General features: G+C 31.4%; 2 protein-coding genes across 11 annotated transcripts; one reads left to right on the top strand and one right to left on the bottom strand.

The window, feature by feature from the left end:
• The first annotated feature begins 93 nt into the window (after window positions 1-93).
• Nhe3 (Na[+]/H[+] hydrogen exchanger 3) lies at window positions 94-16,795 on the top strand. Of its 10 annotated transcripts, none has more exons than XR_013494228.1 (14): window positions 94-439; window positions 1,105-1,331; window positions 1,408-1,485; window positions 1,570-1,646; window positions 1,835-2,044; window positions 2,132-2,382; window positions 2,470-2,672; window positions 2,760-3,025; window positions 3,109-3,160; window positions 4,191-4,247; window positions 5,319-5,507; window positions 5,573-5,659; window positions 15,760-15,978; window positions 16,592-16,795. XR_013494228.1 is itself a non-coding variant. In XM_078183059.1 (13 exons), exons 1-13 carry the CDS (start codon window positions 196-198, stop codon window positions 15,913-15,915), a joined length of 2,112 nt encoding a protein of 703 aa, XP_078039185.1. In that variant the 5' UTR covers window positions 94-195; the 3' UTR covers window positions 15,916-16,795. The 10 variants fall into 10 exon arrangements, 6 of the variants coding, with proteins under 6 accessions (XP_078039185.1, XP_078039186.1, XP_078039191.1 ...); XR_013494227.1 differs by having other exon boundaries at window positions 5,304-5,507; XR_013494230.1 differs by lacking the exon at window positions 4,191-4,247.
• On the bottom strand, window positions 12,273-14,108 carry LOC144471243 (replication protein A 32 kDa subunit-like). Its single transcript, XM_078183120.1, has 2 exons — window positions 13,780-14,108; window positions 12,273-13,392 (listed from the first exon to the last, which is right to left on the bottom strand). The coding sequence occupies exons 1-2, from the start codon at window positions 14,027-14,029 to the stop codon at window positions 12,893-12,895; spliced, it is 750 nt and encodes a 249-aa protein (XP_078039246.1). The 5' UTR covers window positions 14,030-14,108; the 3' UTR covers window positions 12,273-12,892.
• Window positions 16,796-16,862: the final 67 nt, after the last annotated feature.

The following is a 16,862-nucleotide window of genomic DNA, read 5'->3' as shown; positions in this document are numbered from 1 at the left end:
GGCATATTTTTTATTATATCCATGTATATGTATTGCTGGCACCATATGTACCTCTGCATGAACATGTACATATTGTATTTGTTTGGTTTTCTATCTAGCAGCGTCACATTTCGATTGTATCATTTGCATCATTAACACACAGTTGGTCATACTGCTGAACTGACAGTTTCATTGGGAAATGGTTGTAAAGTAAAGATGGCAGTGAGAGGCGGTGCACGAATTTTTCTCCTTATAATTTTGTGTATTATCGTGTTAGAATCGTGTAACGGGGCCGCGACAGACATTGAATTAGATGCGAAAGCACAGTTCTTACATAGGCTCGATAGTTTGAATCTTCTATTGTACACATTTCTATTAATATTAACTGTTTTAACAATATGGACATTTAAGCATCGTCGACTTAGGTTCCTCCATGAAACTGGTCTAGCTGTCATTTACGGTAAGTCGTCTGCTTTTATCGTGTTTACGAGACAATATCATTAATAGAAACGTATTACGAAAGTTTTTCTATCGGTTTGCAATTGTAGCCGTATAAAATGTTCTATTACGTCGTTAATTCATGTATAGATACATGTACATACGATATGTAGTTCTGTTTAATGTTAGTAGTTATTATTGTATAGATATAATAAAACGTTCTTTTCGATTTTTTGTAAGAAAGAACAATGTTTGTACATTCAAGAGCGTACCGGTGTAAAATAAATCATTGTACACTACCATGAACAATCTTATTTCGTAATTACAGCAAGAATGGATCCTTTGTTTTTAATCAGTCATAGAGTTTACATCTAAAATATAACGAAACGCTTTAGTTTTGTTATCAAACGTTTGAAAAAAATAACATTAATGTTATTTTCTATTGAAATATTACAAATAGTGCAGGCTTTGAACAGCCATTAATGATTGATCATTATAAAAATGTATTTTTTATATTTCAATCAATTAACACAGATACATAGACTATAAGAAAATTATATAATGATAATTCCAGTTATGTAAATGTCCAAGGGTACATACTTGATGAAATGAAAGACATTAATTTATACTCTCCACAATATGTCACATGACTATTTCAATTAATTTCAAACATATGACATTTTGCAGGATTAATTATAGGAGCAGTAATTCGCTATGGCTTTAAAAAAAGTAGCACCATACTCCATATGCCTGTTGTGCCAGACAACAGTAGTAAATACAACCAATCAGTTCCTCCAGATACATTGTGGTTACGTTTCCCAGAAGATAAAAGTGGTGGCACTATCAAAAATAAAACATTCGCTTACTCATTTAGGGGGGAAATTTTCAAGCAGGATAATGAAATTGATTTAAAGGTATTGCAATGAAGTAATGTATAAAACACATATGAACTTAGCATATATTTTCTCAAAAATAACTGGATTATTATAGGCCACCTTTGATCCAGAAATATTTTTCAATATTATTTTACCACCAATTATTTTCCATGCTGGTTACAGTCTAAAACGAGTGAGTAACTTCGTTATATATTTATTGTACCTATTGTACTGCTTGATATACGATATAATTTGCTTCATAATTCTTTTATTTCAGAAATACTTCTTTAGAAATTTAGGTGCAATTCTTACTTATGCTCTAATTGGAACAACAATTTCAGCACTTGTCATAGGGTATGTACTTATTATGTGTAATAAACGTACCAGACTAATAATTAATGATAAAAAAATATTTTCTTGATGTACAAAAGTTTTAATAATGGTCTTATCTTGCGATAACTCCATAGGTCAATTGGATTAAACTTATCTCTTCTCTTGGAATGTAGTCAGATATGCAGTGTATATTTCTTTATTTTTTTCAGAATTCTAATGTATGCCTTTATGCAATTAATACCACATCTTTCCCATTCGTTCACGTTTTTGGATACGTTATACTTTGGAGCATTAATATCTCCTACAGATCCACTAACTATAATTTCTATTTTTAATGATTTACATGTAGATGTAAATTTATATGCTTTAGTATTTGGGGAAAGTGTTTTAAATGATGCGGTTGCTATTGTGCTCAGTGGGTATGTATATAATTATATGGATATAGTTTTATAATTATACTTGTGTCAGTGTTATTTTTAAACTACTGCGTATATATTTCATTGCAGTTCTATACAGAACTATGGAGAACGTTACCAATCTGGTTCAGGTGGTTTTGAAACTGTAGCCTTTTTCCAAGCATTTGGTGATTTCGTTGGTATCTTCAGTCTATCATTATTTATTGGTGCCACAATGGGCTGTATTACGGCTTTGTTAACTAAATTTACTAGAGTCAGGGATTTTCCTTTGTTGGAATCGGCATTATTTGTCTTAATGTCTTATAGTACCTTTTTAATTGCGGAGGCGTCCGATCTTACAGGTAAATTGTGATGTAACAGTACAACGAATAATTTTTCAACGAACCTCATTTTCAATTGATATAATTGTAAAAAATATTTTTATATAGGCGTAGTTGCTGTTTTATTCTGCGGTATATGTCAGGCACATTATACCTATAACAATTTAAGTCCCGACTCTCGTCAAAGAACGAAGCAACTGTTCGAACTTCTGAATTTTTTAGCTGAAAATTTTATATTCAGTTACATTGGTGTCACGATGTTCACCTTCCCGAAACACCACTTTGACCCAGGATTTATTTTCACAGGATTTGTATCCTTCAATGATAGAATTAATTCTTTGGCCAACATTTTATAATATTTTTACGATATAAGAAGTCCTTAACTTTGTTTCTCATAGTTGTGCGCAATGTTAGGACGCGCAGCGAACGTGTATCCATTATCGTTTATATTAAACTTGGCGCGAAAGCCGAAAATTTCATTAAATTACCAACACATGTTGTTTTTTGCCGGGTTGAGAGGCGCTATGAGTTTTGCTTTAGCCATCAGGAACACTGTGTCGGACGCTCGACAGGCCATGTTAACAACAACAAGCTTAATTGTCATTCTGACAGTCATTTTCCAAGGTGGAGCAACAACTCAATTTTTAAGTTGGTTTAATATACCGTGAGTATATATAATTGTTCAAATAATTAATTTTACATAAATAATTGCTTGTGACGACTGTATTGAAGCTAATCATATTTTAGAGTCGGGGTGGATGAAGAAATAGAAGGATTGTCGCATAATGGTATGCGTAGTGTAAGTATTTTAGGTATTTTATCCTAAATGAAATATTTAAACAAATTAATAGCAATATTTAGCGACAGCCTTTAAATAAGAATGTATAATAACTTATGTGCTGCTAATACTTAGTTTTAAAAAACTGCACTTTCTTGATGACCTTAGTATATATAATTCAGTTTTAGTTCTTTCTTATATACAATATGTAATTGTATAACATTTAGCTGTGTTGTTTTCAACATTGTTCATTAACGCCACCCTTTTTGTTTATAACGTGTTCTATAAACATATTAGACCTTCTGGCACTGAAGAAGAAGAAACAAATGTATACATGTTTCTGAAAGCAAAATTTTAATAAGATTATCTTTAGAATATTCTACACAAAAATTTATATTTTATAACAGAAAGCATCTCTGTAGATATGAAAATATGATTTCGTACATTAACAGGCATTCAACATTAAGTATTTAGTACTCAATACTAGTACACTCTACAGCAAGATGTACTTCTTCCTTTATCTTTTTTTTCGACTCTTTATTACTTTCATCTTTATAATGATTTTATTTATAGCAAATTCATATAAAATTAAGTTAAAATGTATATAAAGAATTCTGGATCATTCATTCGTATTCTACAAATACATAGTTGTTTAATTTATGCAAAGGTATTCACGCATGAGTGCTTTAAACGATATTATTCTCATGTTGCTAGTTTTTTGACAATGTTTTTTTTAGTCCAACATGCATTTTGAAATATTCTAGAGACTGGTTGAAAATTTTTAGGGGTATAATTTCTGTACTTATTGACTGTTTCCAAAGAATATATTCACTAACATTATTTTCTTATAATTACACTTATATAATATTGGGTTACTGATGCACAAAAACTACTAAAACTATAGCTTGCACTAGATCTTAACTTTTTGAGAAATCCAGCATGTCTATTACATTATAATGAAATCTGTAAGAATGCTTTATTAATTCTAAATAATTACGCTTCATAATTAATCTAGTAAATACAGGAAACTTTAACTTGCTAATTTTAATAGTCTGGAGGCGAAGGTGGCTTTGGAGATCTGGACATGCGTAGGGAGCGAAGTCCGTCGGTATGTTTTCTTATTAATTCAAAAATTGAGTATTATTATGTACATGGTCCGGAACAATTTTCATATAAAGAATTGTGTATTCAAAATTATCAGTATTTTGCATTTGTGTTTGTAGCATATGTTTCATATTTTCTTACGCAATTATATAAAATATAAATTACTAGTTTTGTGCATTATGACTGGTATTATAAGAGTTGCTTTCTGCTGTTGATAGATACAAAATTTAAAAAAAAAAATTCTATCTACAAAAGTCTAGGATATCTTATCTTATCTTATTAAAATGTTTGCAGTAACTATTGACAATATTACATTACCAGTATTGGTGCATATACAAATAAAAAAGACACGCATTTCATTATATCAGCGTGCTTTAACACTTTATGCTTACAGATTAACTCTTGTAACAATGTAAATTATTATCTTAAAGAAATATCAAAATAATTATTAATTATTAATTTGCCTTTTGATAAGTAATATTTTATTTATTTGTTGAAAGCAGCTTAATAGTAATTTAATAAATTATAGTATTAACAAGTTTACATATGTTATTTTCATGTTTAGCTGTATTTGTATATCTAAACGATCTTATTAATTGCTTTATGTATTTCAAGCTATAATTTTTTTTTTATTGACGTTCTATTTGTTAACAGCATGTGCTCAAATATTTTTTCGTATCGTTTTTGTTATCCATTCTGTATGTTGATGATTAGTAGTATACAAAATATTTATACGTACTTTATATTTATTAAGAAAACATATACAATTATAATTAACAGGGTACACGAATATAACGACGATTAATTAGCATGTTCATTAATACCTAACACTAAATATTACATTACACAAGAAATTTCATTGATACTTATGTTTTGTTAAATTGCCTTATGCATATTTTAAACTTTCTATTAATGTTATATAATTTAAATTACTTGAGAAGAAATAGAATGCCTCTGGAAGCTTCTTTAATAATTATAATTTTTTTTTACTCGATTACGTTTGAAAACAGTATCATGATCATACAGGATGGATAATCGAAGTATCCTTCACCTTTCACAGTATAATTCTATGCAGGATGGGTCATTACCAGGCAGTAGTGCGAAACCTAATGAAAAAGCATTACTTGCCAGAATCTGGGGTGATTTTGATACTCGCTACATGAAGCCTCTCCTAACTCACTCCAGGCCAACATTGCTGGAGACATTGCCCGTATGTTGTGGACCTCTGGCCAGGATTCTTACAACAACGCAACAAATGACAGAGGTATAATATCGAATACGTAAAATCAAATAATAATGATCTTAATACTGCAATTTCTAATGTTATAGGATGATGCGATTAGAAAGATAGATTCAGATTCAGATTTTTGTCTTGAAGATCGTGAAATGGGACGGCGAAGGAGTGGTGTTCAACCGGTGAGTTTTCATCAACCTAATCTCAATTACACTATTAACCCGTGCTATCAACCTAACAACACAGATGCCACTAATCCAGATGAACCTTATGTAATTCTTAATTTACACAGAAGGTAGAAGTTAACATAATTGAATTGAGATACTTAAATTTTTGTACAAAACTAATCCATACGCGAGAATACTTCGTACATTCGTACAAACGAATATATATCATTTGTAATTGACTATTTCCTGTAATTATATTTACACGTGACTTGAAATTATCCCTTTGTTATAACTAGACTGCGGAAGTTTATGCACTGACGATTTGAAGTAAATATGCAGACTGTATGCACGAATATGCAAACTATACGGAAGATATATAGGAAGTATGTATAGCATAGATTTGGTAAATATGTACTTACGTAGATGCTAAAAGAAATTCGTAAAATTGTGTTCAGTCAATGTAATCGATATTGCATCAAATGTGTAGTACATAAAAATGTATCTGATACGCATATGTATAAATACAACGTCTCCGTCTCTGCGTGTCGTCACCGAAGAAGTGACGCCGACTACACGTTCGTGTCTTATCGTTCTCTGCTCGATGCGAATGTCAATCGGTAATCGGTACGTATCAATAGCTTAATCGTCGCACTCACACAATTCTGACAATATGCATGTAATATGCAAAGAGAAAAGAAATATATTTTTTATATATTCTCTAACGTTGAAACTTATTTCAGTTGAAGTTTTATTTCTGTAGCTGATTTTTCTAAAATACGCATTTGCATAAACTTTCGCAGTCTAGTTATAACATTTTTACATTGAGACATTCTCGAAGACACATGTACAACATAGTCTTTCCATTTTATATGAAAGTATTAATTCAATGTTTAGGATAATGCTTTCGTTTCTATTTAATGTCTTATAAGCTTCCCATGAATGTTCTTTAATGAAACTCACTAACTGACTATGCTTTCCTAACTTGACCATTGCTTATGCTGAATTCTTTCATATAAAATGTGTTGATATGCATGAAAAATTCATTTATCTTCACTGTAGGAAGGCAATGATATACACGTGATCTATTACATAGCGTACATAATATGCAATTGTAAAATGTTACTTTTGCATTGTCGATATGCATATGTAATTATTGCCAAAGACCTTTGTGAGTAAACATTGTTTACAAAAAAAAAAGAAAGATATGTATTGCTGTTTAATATAATTAGTTTCTATGGGTTATAAAAAATATCAACAGTACTTCTACACTGATGAAATATCAATCAATTATAAAAAATATACTAAAGTTGAACCCCCTACTGTATAGGCATGAATTTACATATAGTGTTCTTACCAAAGTTATTTTACAAGTGCAGTAAATGTATGCAACTATTCTAGTCACTGTTTATCTTTAATAAACACATGAAGAATTAACGAGTTAGAATTTATTGAAGAGTCAATGTACACGTATGTGACATTCTACAATTTAACACTTCCTTGTTCACGTAACATAGACTAGCTAATATAAAAAAGAAAAACACATTCTATTTCTTATTTTGTGCATAGAATTTCGTTTGAAAATTACGTTCTTAATTTGAAAATTATGTTTAATGTCTGCTCATATAGCTGTACTGTTAAACGTTAAAAAGGTATTTCTGTTAATTTAACTTAAGCGCCAAGTTTTTGTCCGACTTTTCCTTTAGCCATTTAAAAGCCATCTATCTAGTCTACATTTGATCGCGTTCTTACCGATTTTTTTAGAGAAAAAGGAATGATGATGATGACGATGATGATGATGAAGACCTAAGAATCATTGGAATGGAAGGATTTATTCCATTACGAACATTGTAATGGGGGCAGAAACCATTGAAAATAGTATTTTGAGAAGATTTTAAAAGAAAAAAAAAACTTTGTAATACAGACTTTCGGGGTAGGAGAAACAACTAAAAGTAATTACTTTGTATCAAATATTTTAAACGATAATTTCACTTAAAGTGTTCCCATTCTTGTGAAAAAAAGTTCTGTATTATTAGCTGACAATCTAATATTTTTGTATAGACTGAAAAAATGCGGTATACGAATTCTTTTATTTAAATGAGAAGTGCATATTTATTAATTTTATCATACTGAAGTCACAAATATACATTTATATAATATATTTATTTGAATGATTTGGCGCTGTCACGAAATGTTGTGTTAATTGTACTTTCTTTTAACATTAGCAATAAGGTGAAAAGATAATATTGGTGCAAAGAATATTAACTCATTATCTCTGTATTCAGAGCTTGTTGGCGTGATAGTGTGGTGTATTTTAGTATGAATGCAATTTACAAGAATCAGATGATATAGTCTGTGAACAAGAAATTCCTAGAATATGTACATATTATGATTTTTCTTTCAAAGTAGAATAATTATAGCAAAAGGCTCGACACAGGCATAATGTACAGAAACATGTTATTAAAATTGCCAAACTTACAAATATTGTAACCGAACATTAAACATAATTTTCAGTATTCAATGTACCTGTAAGCTTCATACTTTAGTAACATCAGAACTTATTAACAGGTTGAGGGAGTAGAATATTGCCCCCTTGCAGTTCTTTTCCATTGTTTTACTTCACACTTCCTACATTCCATCTCTCTATATATACATATATATAGTTGTACTTATAAAAAGTTTAGTTTAGATCTATTGTTTACTGAATGTTATTGCATGTGAAACCAAATCACTTTACCAGCCATTATGTTCTGTATTAAGAATGTTATTTAAGATTTGCCGCTTGCACACTACTTACACTACTACTAATGAGTCGTTATGTAGAAAAGAAAATAATTTCGTTCAGCTTTATATGCATTATTGTAAGTATTTCTTACTGTACGATTATTTCTTAAGTAGAGTTCTTGACATATTCTTTATACAGTGCTGCAATTAGATTAATGCACTCATCCTTACGCATAAGTTTTACACATCGTATTCTTATATTAGAATATAAGAAATAACTCGCAAGGAAACACGTCAAAAATCTAGCATACCAATTTTGATAAAATTTATATGGGAGATTAATCTAAACTTTATAAAAATCGTTATGTCCGGGGTTTGACATGTTTCCCTATAAATCTCTACTTTATACAATTTGCATTTCAGAATAAGTCATAATTAAACCTATTCAAATTTTTCATCGAAAAAACGTACATTATCGTGCAATCGGCAAACAGTTTATTCTTACGAATATAAATGTTTTATGACTGTTTGTATAGTTACAATAGTGTTTTTAGTGGTTTGTGCAGATTTTTAGTTTCTATCCTGTTATTATATCTTATTCATTTTCGTTCTTTCATTTAATTTGTTCATATTGCTTATTTCTATTTGGTTTCTCCAGATACACATCTAAGGAGCTCCCCCAAACAGAACACATTTATGAAAGTGAATTTAACATACTTTATTGTCGTAATAGCGAGTTGTATACATTTTTCAAGATCTAGCTGCAATTACGTTGTTAATATTAAGCGCTGTTCCTCTTATTTTACAACATGCCATAATCATATGTATTGTTTAACGTCTAGTTTCTTTTTAATGAATTCTGACTGTATTTAATTTCTAATCAATGGAATTCTGTTACCAGATAAGTTTGAAAATTCTTAAAATGATACAAGTTGTATATGTATGTCCTCTGGCACATAGTAAGTAATACCTCAATCGATACTTAGCGAGCAAATTATGACCTAGATATGTGCATATGCAATCTTGGTGTCACACAATAATATTGTCGTATTATAGTTTTTTGTAAATGTTAATTATATTTTCCTGATATTTCTTTAAGTTGAAAAATATTTGTTTAGTATTTTGGACAAGATAAAGATACAGTAACAAGAAAAACTTTGATGTAAGTATATAATATACCGATAGTAAACAACAAGAGAGTTTTCGCATTACTCTTTGAGGTGACTGGAAGTCCAGGATTAGCCTACACAATCCTGGACTTGCAATTAGCATCAGAGTTTCGTTTGGTGCGTAAACATATAACGGATGTTTTAATCAGCCGGTTACAACTATTTAAAGAGAGAAATTGATGAATTAACTTCGTTTCTCATGGAATATCCTGCATTATCTTTTCTAAAATATGGGGATCCTATTATTATTTTACATGATTTGAATCCTTGTAACTACGGAGAAACCTTATTTCTTATAGGAGAGATTTAGTTGAGATATGTGTTTAGTTCCTTTGTGTATTGTATGTAATATCTCATGAATGACTTTAATCAGGATTTTCAAAGTACACAATATTAATGTTTTAATAATTGTATTTGGTATGACACTAAATAATGTGTAAGAATCGGGAGATGGATTCTTGATGTGTTTAATACTTTGTGGGGCAGCTGGGAACTGTGATGGGAGAAGTTATTCCGGGACCACTACTACCACTGCACACACGCGTCGCCTTGCCAGGTTTGGTCGGGAGACATTTGTAAAGACTAATTTATATTGGTAAACAAAGTTACATTGCTTAATGTATTGTACTCTACTTTCAACTGATAAATGTATTTATTTGAAAGGCTTATCATCTATGCAGATTAGTGTATGGAATTGCAATACTGTCATCTGCCATAGATTTATAAAAGTGTTTCCAGTATCAGCTGCCTTTATGATATTAGCATAAATACTTTCCAGTAATTATAGAATACATTCTTTTATCAGTACATCATTCGCTTCAAATATATTTACATAGGAATGAATACAACTCTTGTTACATTCACTTTATAATGGATACATTTTCAAATCTTATGTTTAAATTATTTATTAGTGCTCGATTGTCATTGATGTGACAACTGGCTTGAAATAATCGACTTGTATATGCGTGCGTGTGCGTGTATGTGTAACATGTTTAAATCTATGTACGATTTGTTGGTTGTATTATGTTCAGTGAATCTCAATTTAAGGGAGTTTATCGAAACAGTTTTGTAGCCCCTTCATTACAACGTTGTTTACTATTGCGTAGAGGTCCTGGCTCACAACGATTATTAGATAGCAAATTTATACTAAGTTGTATCGGATACAATACAGTGACACCAACATACATTTGCTAAGTGTGTATTAATGCATTTGGGTATAATAATTGATGCATTTGTTAATATATAAGAAAATATTTCAAAAGTCATCCTTTCTGACAAAAATACTATATTTATATAAAATTTTTATATTCATCCCGTGACAATAAATTAACGTTCTTATGACTAAATTCCATTTCGTTGAAAATATAAAACGTTTAATGCACTTTAAGGCTAAAATGTGTGATACAATTCAATTTCTATACTCAAATGTATTTCGCGCTAATCTCGTAAACAGTTACATTTGTACAACAGCTATTTGAACATAGAATTTAATTAGTTATTCAGTGAATTGATTTTGCTGGCATATACAAACAATTTTTCCTTAACCCTCCAGCGGGCGTGCCTCTTTCTATAAATGGGGGAAGGGTAACTTCAATGCATTTGGCATTCAATCATCAAGCAATCATTGTACACGGTATGTTCGAGATACGATTTTTTATTCTATGTTCTATAAAGGTATTACAATGAAGAATTAAGTAATAATCGTATTGTGTATTAACGATTTCGGTACGCACAAAATCCTGGGGGCACGGGTCTACCCAAACCCGGGGCTTCCGTCATCATGGTGCAATTACTTAGCGCTCCGACATCTTTTATGATTCTATGATTCTTTGGAATATAAAAGCTGAATTTCATACCGCAGTAAGCGTTAATAGAGATATGTATTTAAATTTGTACCTTCAAGGCGCTTAAACGACGTGAATCACATTTAAAATTAAAATATCCCTTAAGGATTAATTGCAGTTCATTTACGACAACGCGTTTCGATGAACAAAACATTTGAAACGAGACTAAAAGAATAACGAAAATCCTCTAAATTTATAGTTGAGGTTTCGCGACATGCTGTATGTTTATAAATTCGACCGGCGTGGACGGTTGCGCCCGCCGAAGGATTAAATGGCGCAGGATATTTAGCAGGGTTATGTTATCCAAATATATACATTTGTATTATAATTTGTAAATCTATATGCATTTTTAAAACACGGAGAACGTGTAATCGATATGCAAGTATACCGGACAAAATGAAAAAAAAATGTATTTGACAAATTTCTGTACATGACGAATAAAACGTGTGCCAAAAGTTTGCATAGGTATTATGAACTATAATGAAAGTCATGTATTTCGTTTTACGAAAAACTATTGTAAGTAAAAATGTAATACCTTTCAAATATATGATTCAGTTAAAAAGAAAAACAAACACGCAAACGAAATGACACTGTCTTAAAGGTGACCTAATTAGTTTTGGTAAAGACGTGAACTATTGTCGTTATCGACAACCTACAGAACATTTGTAAGATTGAAAAAGCATCAACTTATAATTTTTTATGTATTGCTATTGTGATGTATATAATGAGCGACTACATATATATTTAAATATGATTTATTACCACCTGGGTTTAAACCTTTGAATACAAATGTATTGAATATAAAAATAATGTACAATGAATCTTTACTTTAGATGTTGGCTGTGAGTATATAACGAAATGTTTGAATACTTAGTTCGCATATTAGAAATGAATATTCAAAATGCAGTATATTGAGAAATTATATCTACGGTACATGTATATTATCGTATTTACAATAACACGCATTTACTTAGTTAAATCAGTCTTATTATATAAAGCGAATTACGTTAACGGACTTATGAAACTTCACAATAAGCCGGATTTCAGCACATAGTAATTGAAACGCTCTTTTCTATATATACATGTGTGAATTGTATATGTAATAATTCTTAAATATACACTATATATAGACTACAGATGTTGTGATACTATGTACTACACTTTACAGTGTTTAATAAATTATTTATAAAAACGCAGAACTTAATAACATAATTACTGAACGCATTGTTACGAACACGTAATAACAAAGAAATATCATATGGTTACAAAAAAAAAATAAGTTTCCTTCGTTAAATGACTTTTCCATTTTAAATTACTAAGGAATGGTACTTTGAAAACAAAAATATATTTCTCTCTTAATAATTATTTTTAATACTTATCGTAATATAAAAAAATAAAATATTTACATTATAAAAAAAATAAAATGTTTACATTATAGAAAAAATAAAATATTTACATTATAGAAAAAAAACTGAATGGTATTGAGATGCCGTTAGGTTACTTTGAAATATACGTTAGGTTGCTTTGAAATAGTCGTTATTGAGGGTAGTATACAAGTGGCCTTCGCCTGAAAGGAAATCAAGTATAGCGTCCAGTTTTGGTGCGATGTATTGTGGCACCTTCTGAATGAGGACACTTTTGTGGATGCCGGTGTCGTCGACTTTATCTTCTGCTCTAATTACATTTAAGACTAAACTTTGTTCCCTTGATAACCCGCTAATATTATCTTTTATATTACTATTACTACTACCAGCATCGACTACTTCCATTTTCTCAATTTTTTCTTTCTCCGCGGCGGCCATTTTTTTCGATTTTAATGCTATGTACATTACTTCCAGTAAATGAGTCGTCAATTCATTTAATTCTGTCATGGGCATCATTTTCAACATTAATATGTGGGGTACATCATTTTGTTCGCGCAAGTGCCCATATACCCGCACGTACGTATCTATTTTAAAAGTTGGACTAGAACTTGATTTTTCTGCTTCCAGCCAACGGAACGCTGTAATCGTTCCTGTAACATAATGAATTATCTACATTTTGTTTACTTTTGTCGCTATAATAGTTATCACGGAAATATCTAGGTTCAACACGTTGACGCCGGCGTCGATATTTGTCATTTTCTCTGCGAGTCGGCGCCCGAATTTTACAAAAATTAAATAATTATGTTAAGTTTATAATATTGAATTTCCATGCTTCTACTATTGAATATCTGTTCATAATGTTCATATAAAGTAACGTAAACGCATTTTGTGGTATCTATTTTGTGAAATTCAAGCAAAATAAGCAAATATACGACGCCAACGGGTCTAACACGTGTGACCTACCGGTAGGTCAAGCCGGTGGCCACGTGTTAATCAACACACCATTTTAGAATTAACTGTTTATAAATGATCTTTACCAGTTTGATCCTCTATGATGTACGTCTCCTTCGTGGCCGATTCTTCCACGCTTCTCAAAATTCCTAGTATGGATACTATATGCACGGGCTTCCCGAGAACTTTTAGTTCGCCCTTGGTTCTGTGCAAAAGCCCGATCATTACAGGTACGATGTTTCGCACCCTTACAGCGTTTTCTCTGCTGCTGCCAGCGATATTTTTGCTGGTGAAACCACCTGTGGTTCCTGAACCGTCTCTAGTGCTATCCCACATGTTTTCTGATAATTGAAAATAATCAAAGGAAATCTCGAAAGCGTGCTCTACTGTTCGTTACTGCGCGTGTAATGCCCGGAAAGGAATGAATATACCCGCGCAATAACGTCGGCCAATTGTCCTAATCGACTAGTGCTGCGATCTTTCGTCAGTTTACGATTGAAATTGCAAGTCATCATAATGCACTTTATTTTTAAATATACATGCGACATATAGTTAAAGAAATTAATTTTGTTTCATATAAATTTATTCAATTTATTAATCAAAGGAAAAGTCGAAGGCGTGCTCTACGGTTCGTTACTGCGCGTGTAACGCCCGGAAACGAATGAAAAAAAACCCGCGCAATAACGTCGGCCATATTCTCCTAATCGACTAGTGCCGCGATCTTTCGTCAGTTTACGATTGAAATTGCAAGTCATCATAATGTACGTTATTTTTAAATATACATGTGACATATAGTTAAAGAAATTAATTTTGTTTCATATAAATTTATTCAATTTATTAATTTCATACATTTTAGTCAACTGATTATTTAAATTACATGATTAACAAGTAATAAATTTATTAATGTACAGTGTAGAAGACAAAGTACAAACAAGTAGCTTTGTCAAAAACAATTAAAAATAATAGTGTTCTTTAAATTAATTCTCAGTGTTACCATTTCGATAAAAGTTTTCATCTATGATTTATACACAGTTTTGAGAAAGCTGTCTATTATTGTTTCTAGAACAAAGAATTTAAGTAAATTATTAAAAAAAACTAGCGTTTTGAATAGATCTGTAATAACGTTTAGGATATGTTAGAAATTATACATTAATTTCAAAATATATACAGATGAAATATCCAAAAAACAAATAGTGTTACATCGTTAAAGTGAGTTTGTAACATTACTTTTTACTACAAGTTAAACAAAAGATGTATTCATCTTACACTTTACAAAGACGACATTTGCTCAACTATTTCGAGAACAGAATTTTATGGCCACTGATAAAACGATCTACTAAAAAAAAAAGTAACTATTTAACATAAAAGCTCCTAATTTACCAAATTTTGTAAATTCTTCGCGGGACTGGTGTAATTTAAAGATCTAAATTTGCAATAAACGATCCTGTTGATATCTCTGATTGGTTAAACTAAGTAAGAATAATGTACACAATAAATGAATTAGTTTTTAAAAATCAGTAAATAGTTGGATGGATATTCTTTGTACAAGAATTTTCGTACAATTTCAGCTCTTTAAGCTATTCAATAGTTTCCTAGTGATTTGTGTTCGAGATTTTAAAGATCCGCAGCTTTGCACGAGACTAGCTTGTCCGTATTTTATTATCGTTGCATGTACATCGTCTTCGGTATTGTTTAGTCCTGTATTTATTTGATACTTTTCCAATTCAGTTAGCACCGAATCTAAGTTCTGAATCCTCGTCGCAAGCAATGTTGAAATATCTTTCCAACTCTGGAATCGAACAATAAAAGTATAAATTAGTAATCCTTAAAATGCAACGTGCTTACTTCATATAAAACTTCAGCGGATTGTCTTACATGATCGTTATCATCCAACGAAACCGATTCTATTCTATTGCAACACTTTTTTTTATTTTTCTTCCGTGAGGTCTGAGGTTGCGACCGAGTGGCATACATAGTGCACATAGCACTAATCATTGCAAGCGTTTCGCTACACGTGGATGCTCTCAATAGAAAATATTTAAAAGATACTGGAATTTCTTTTTCAGGAATATTTATCGTCTGGAGGCATGGAGATTCCTGCAGCATTTCAATACATTCAAAGTCGGGATAACCTGATCGAGACAGCGACTCCGCCAACTGAGCAATGGTCTTCAACTGCCAAGAATAATGAGCTTCTCGCAATCTTTCCACCGCATCCGTAGGAACCAATATTTTACATGGTCTGTTCTTCTTTCCTTCTGGTTCGAACGATTGCAACGTTAAAGGTATTTGTTCGTCATCGAGCTGCTTCAATTCGCTAGATAGTCGACTTAAAACCGAAGAAGAATCTTCCATTGCGCATGCTGCTAAAATTTTCAGTATTAAATTCCTTGCGACAAGTAGTCTTAACATACATTCCCTCGTTTCATTTTGCATTCTCGGATCTACTTCATTTTCTGTCAAAGGCTCCCATCCGCAAACAACCTGTTAAAATAAAATGTATTACATATTTTAAATCGTATGTCACCATTTGAAAATACGAACTCGGTATTTACCTTCAAATCACGATTATCTCGCAGGGCATTCAAACGTACTGAATCCTCGTCCGGCTGAATATGCATATTATTTATAGTAGAAAGTAGCGACGTGGGGCTGTCACACCAACTTAATTCCAGCAGCATCTTGTCCATCGTAGTCATAACGAAATGAAAGGAATTCTCCAAACGCTCTCGCAACTCCACAAATTCTTGAATTTTTATAAAACTTCCATATTTATAGGCGAATGTTAAGTGATCTGCGCTCTGGTTCCATATTGGAATTAATACATTATAAATTAGTTTCGAAATAATGTTTTGGTTTTTATAATTCTGTGCTATATTAATACATACATCTTTGCAGTTTGCGACGAAAAACTTATTGGAAATCTCTAAACCTGCAGAAGCCGCGAAAAGATGACCGAGCGGAGCTAGCATTGGAGCAAGTAAATGGCCCAGAGAATCTAACTGAATGTGTTTAACATCTAATAACGTAAATGTATGATATCCTGCCCCTACTAATCCGGCCTCCAAATATATTCGCACAAGTAAAATTTTTATGTGAAAATTTGCAGGACTTGATAATAAACCGCGCTCTAATATCGACATAGCCCTACAAAAGCATTTTATAGTTT

Source organism: Augochlora pura, chromosome 6 (genome assembly GCF_028453695.1).
Source record: "Augochlora pura isolate Apur16 chromosome 6, APUR_v2.2.1, whole genome shotgun sequence".
NCBI classification, from domain to species: Eukaryota; Metazoa; Arthropoda; class Insecta; order Hymenoptera; family Halictidae; genus Augochlora; species Augochlora pura.
Note: the sequence above shows the minus strand (reverse complement) of the source record. Positions and strands in the feature narration are given on the sequence as shown.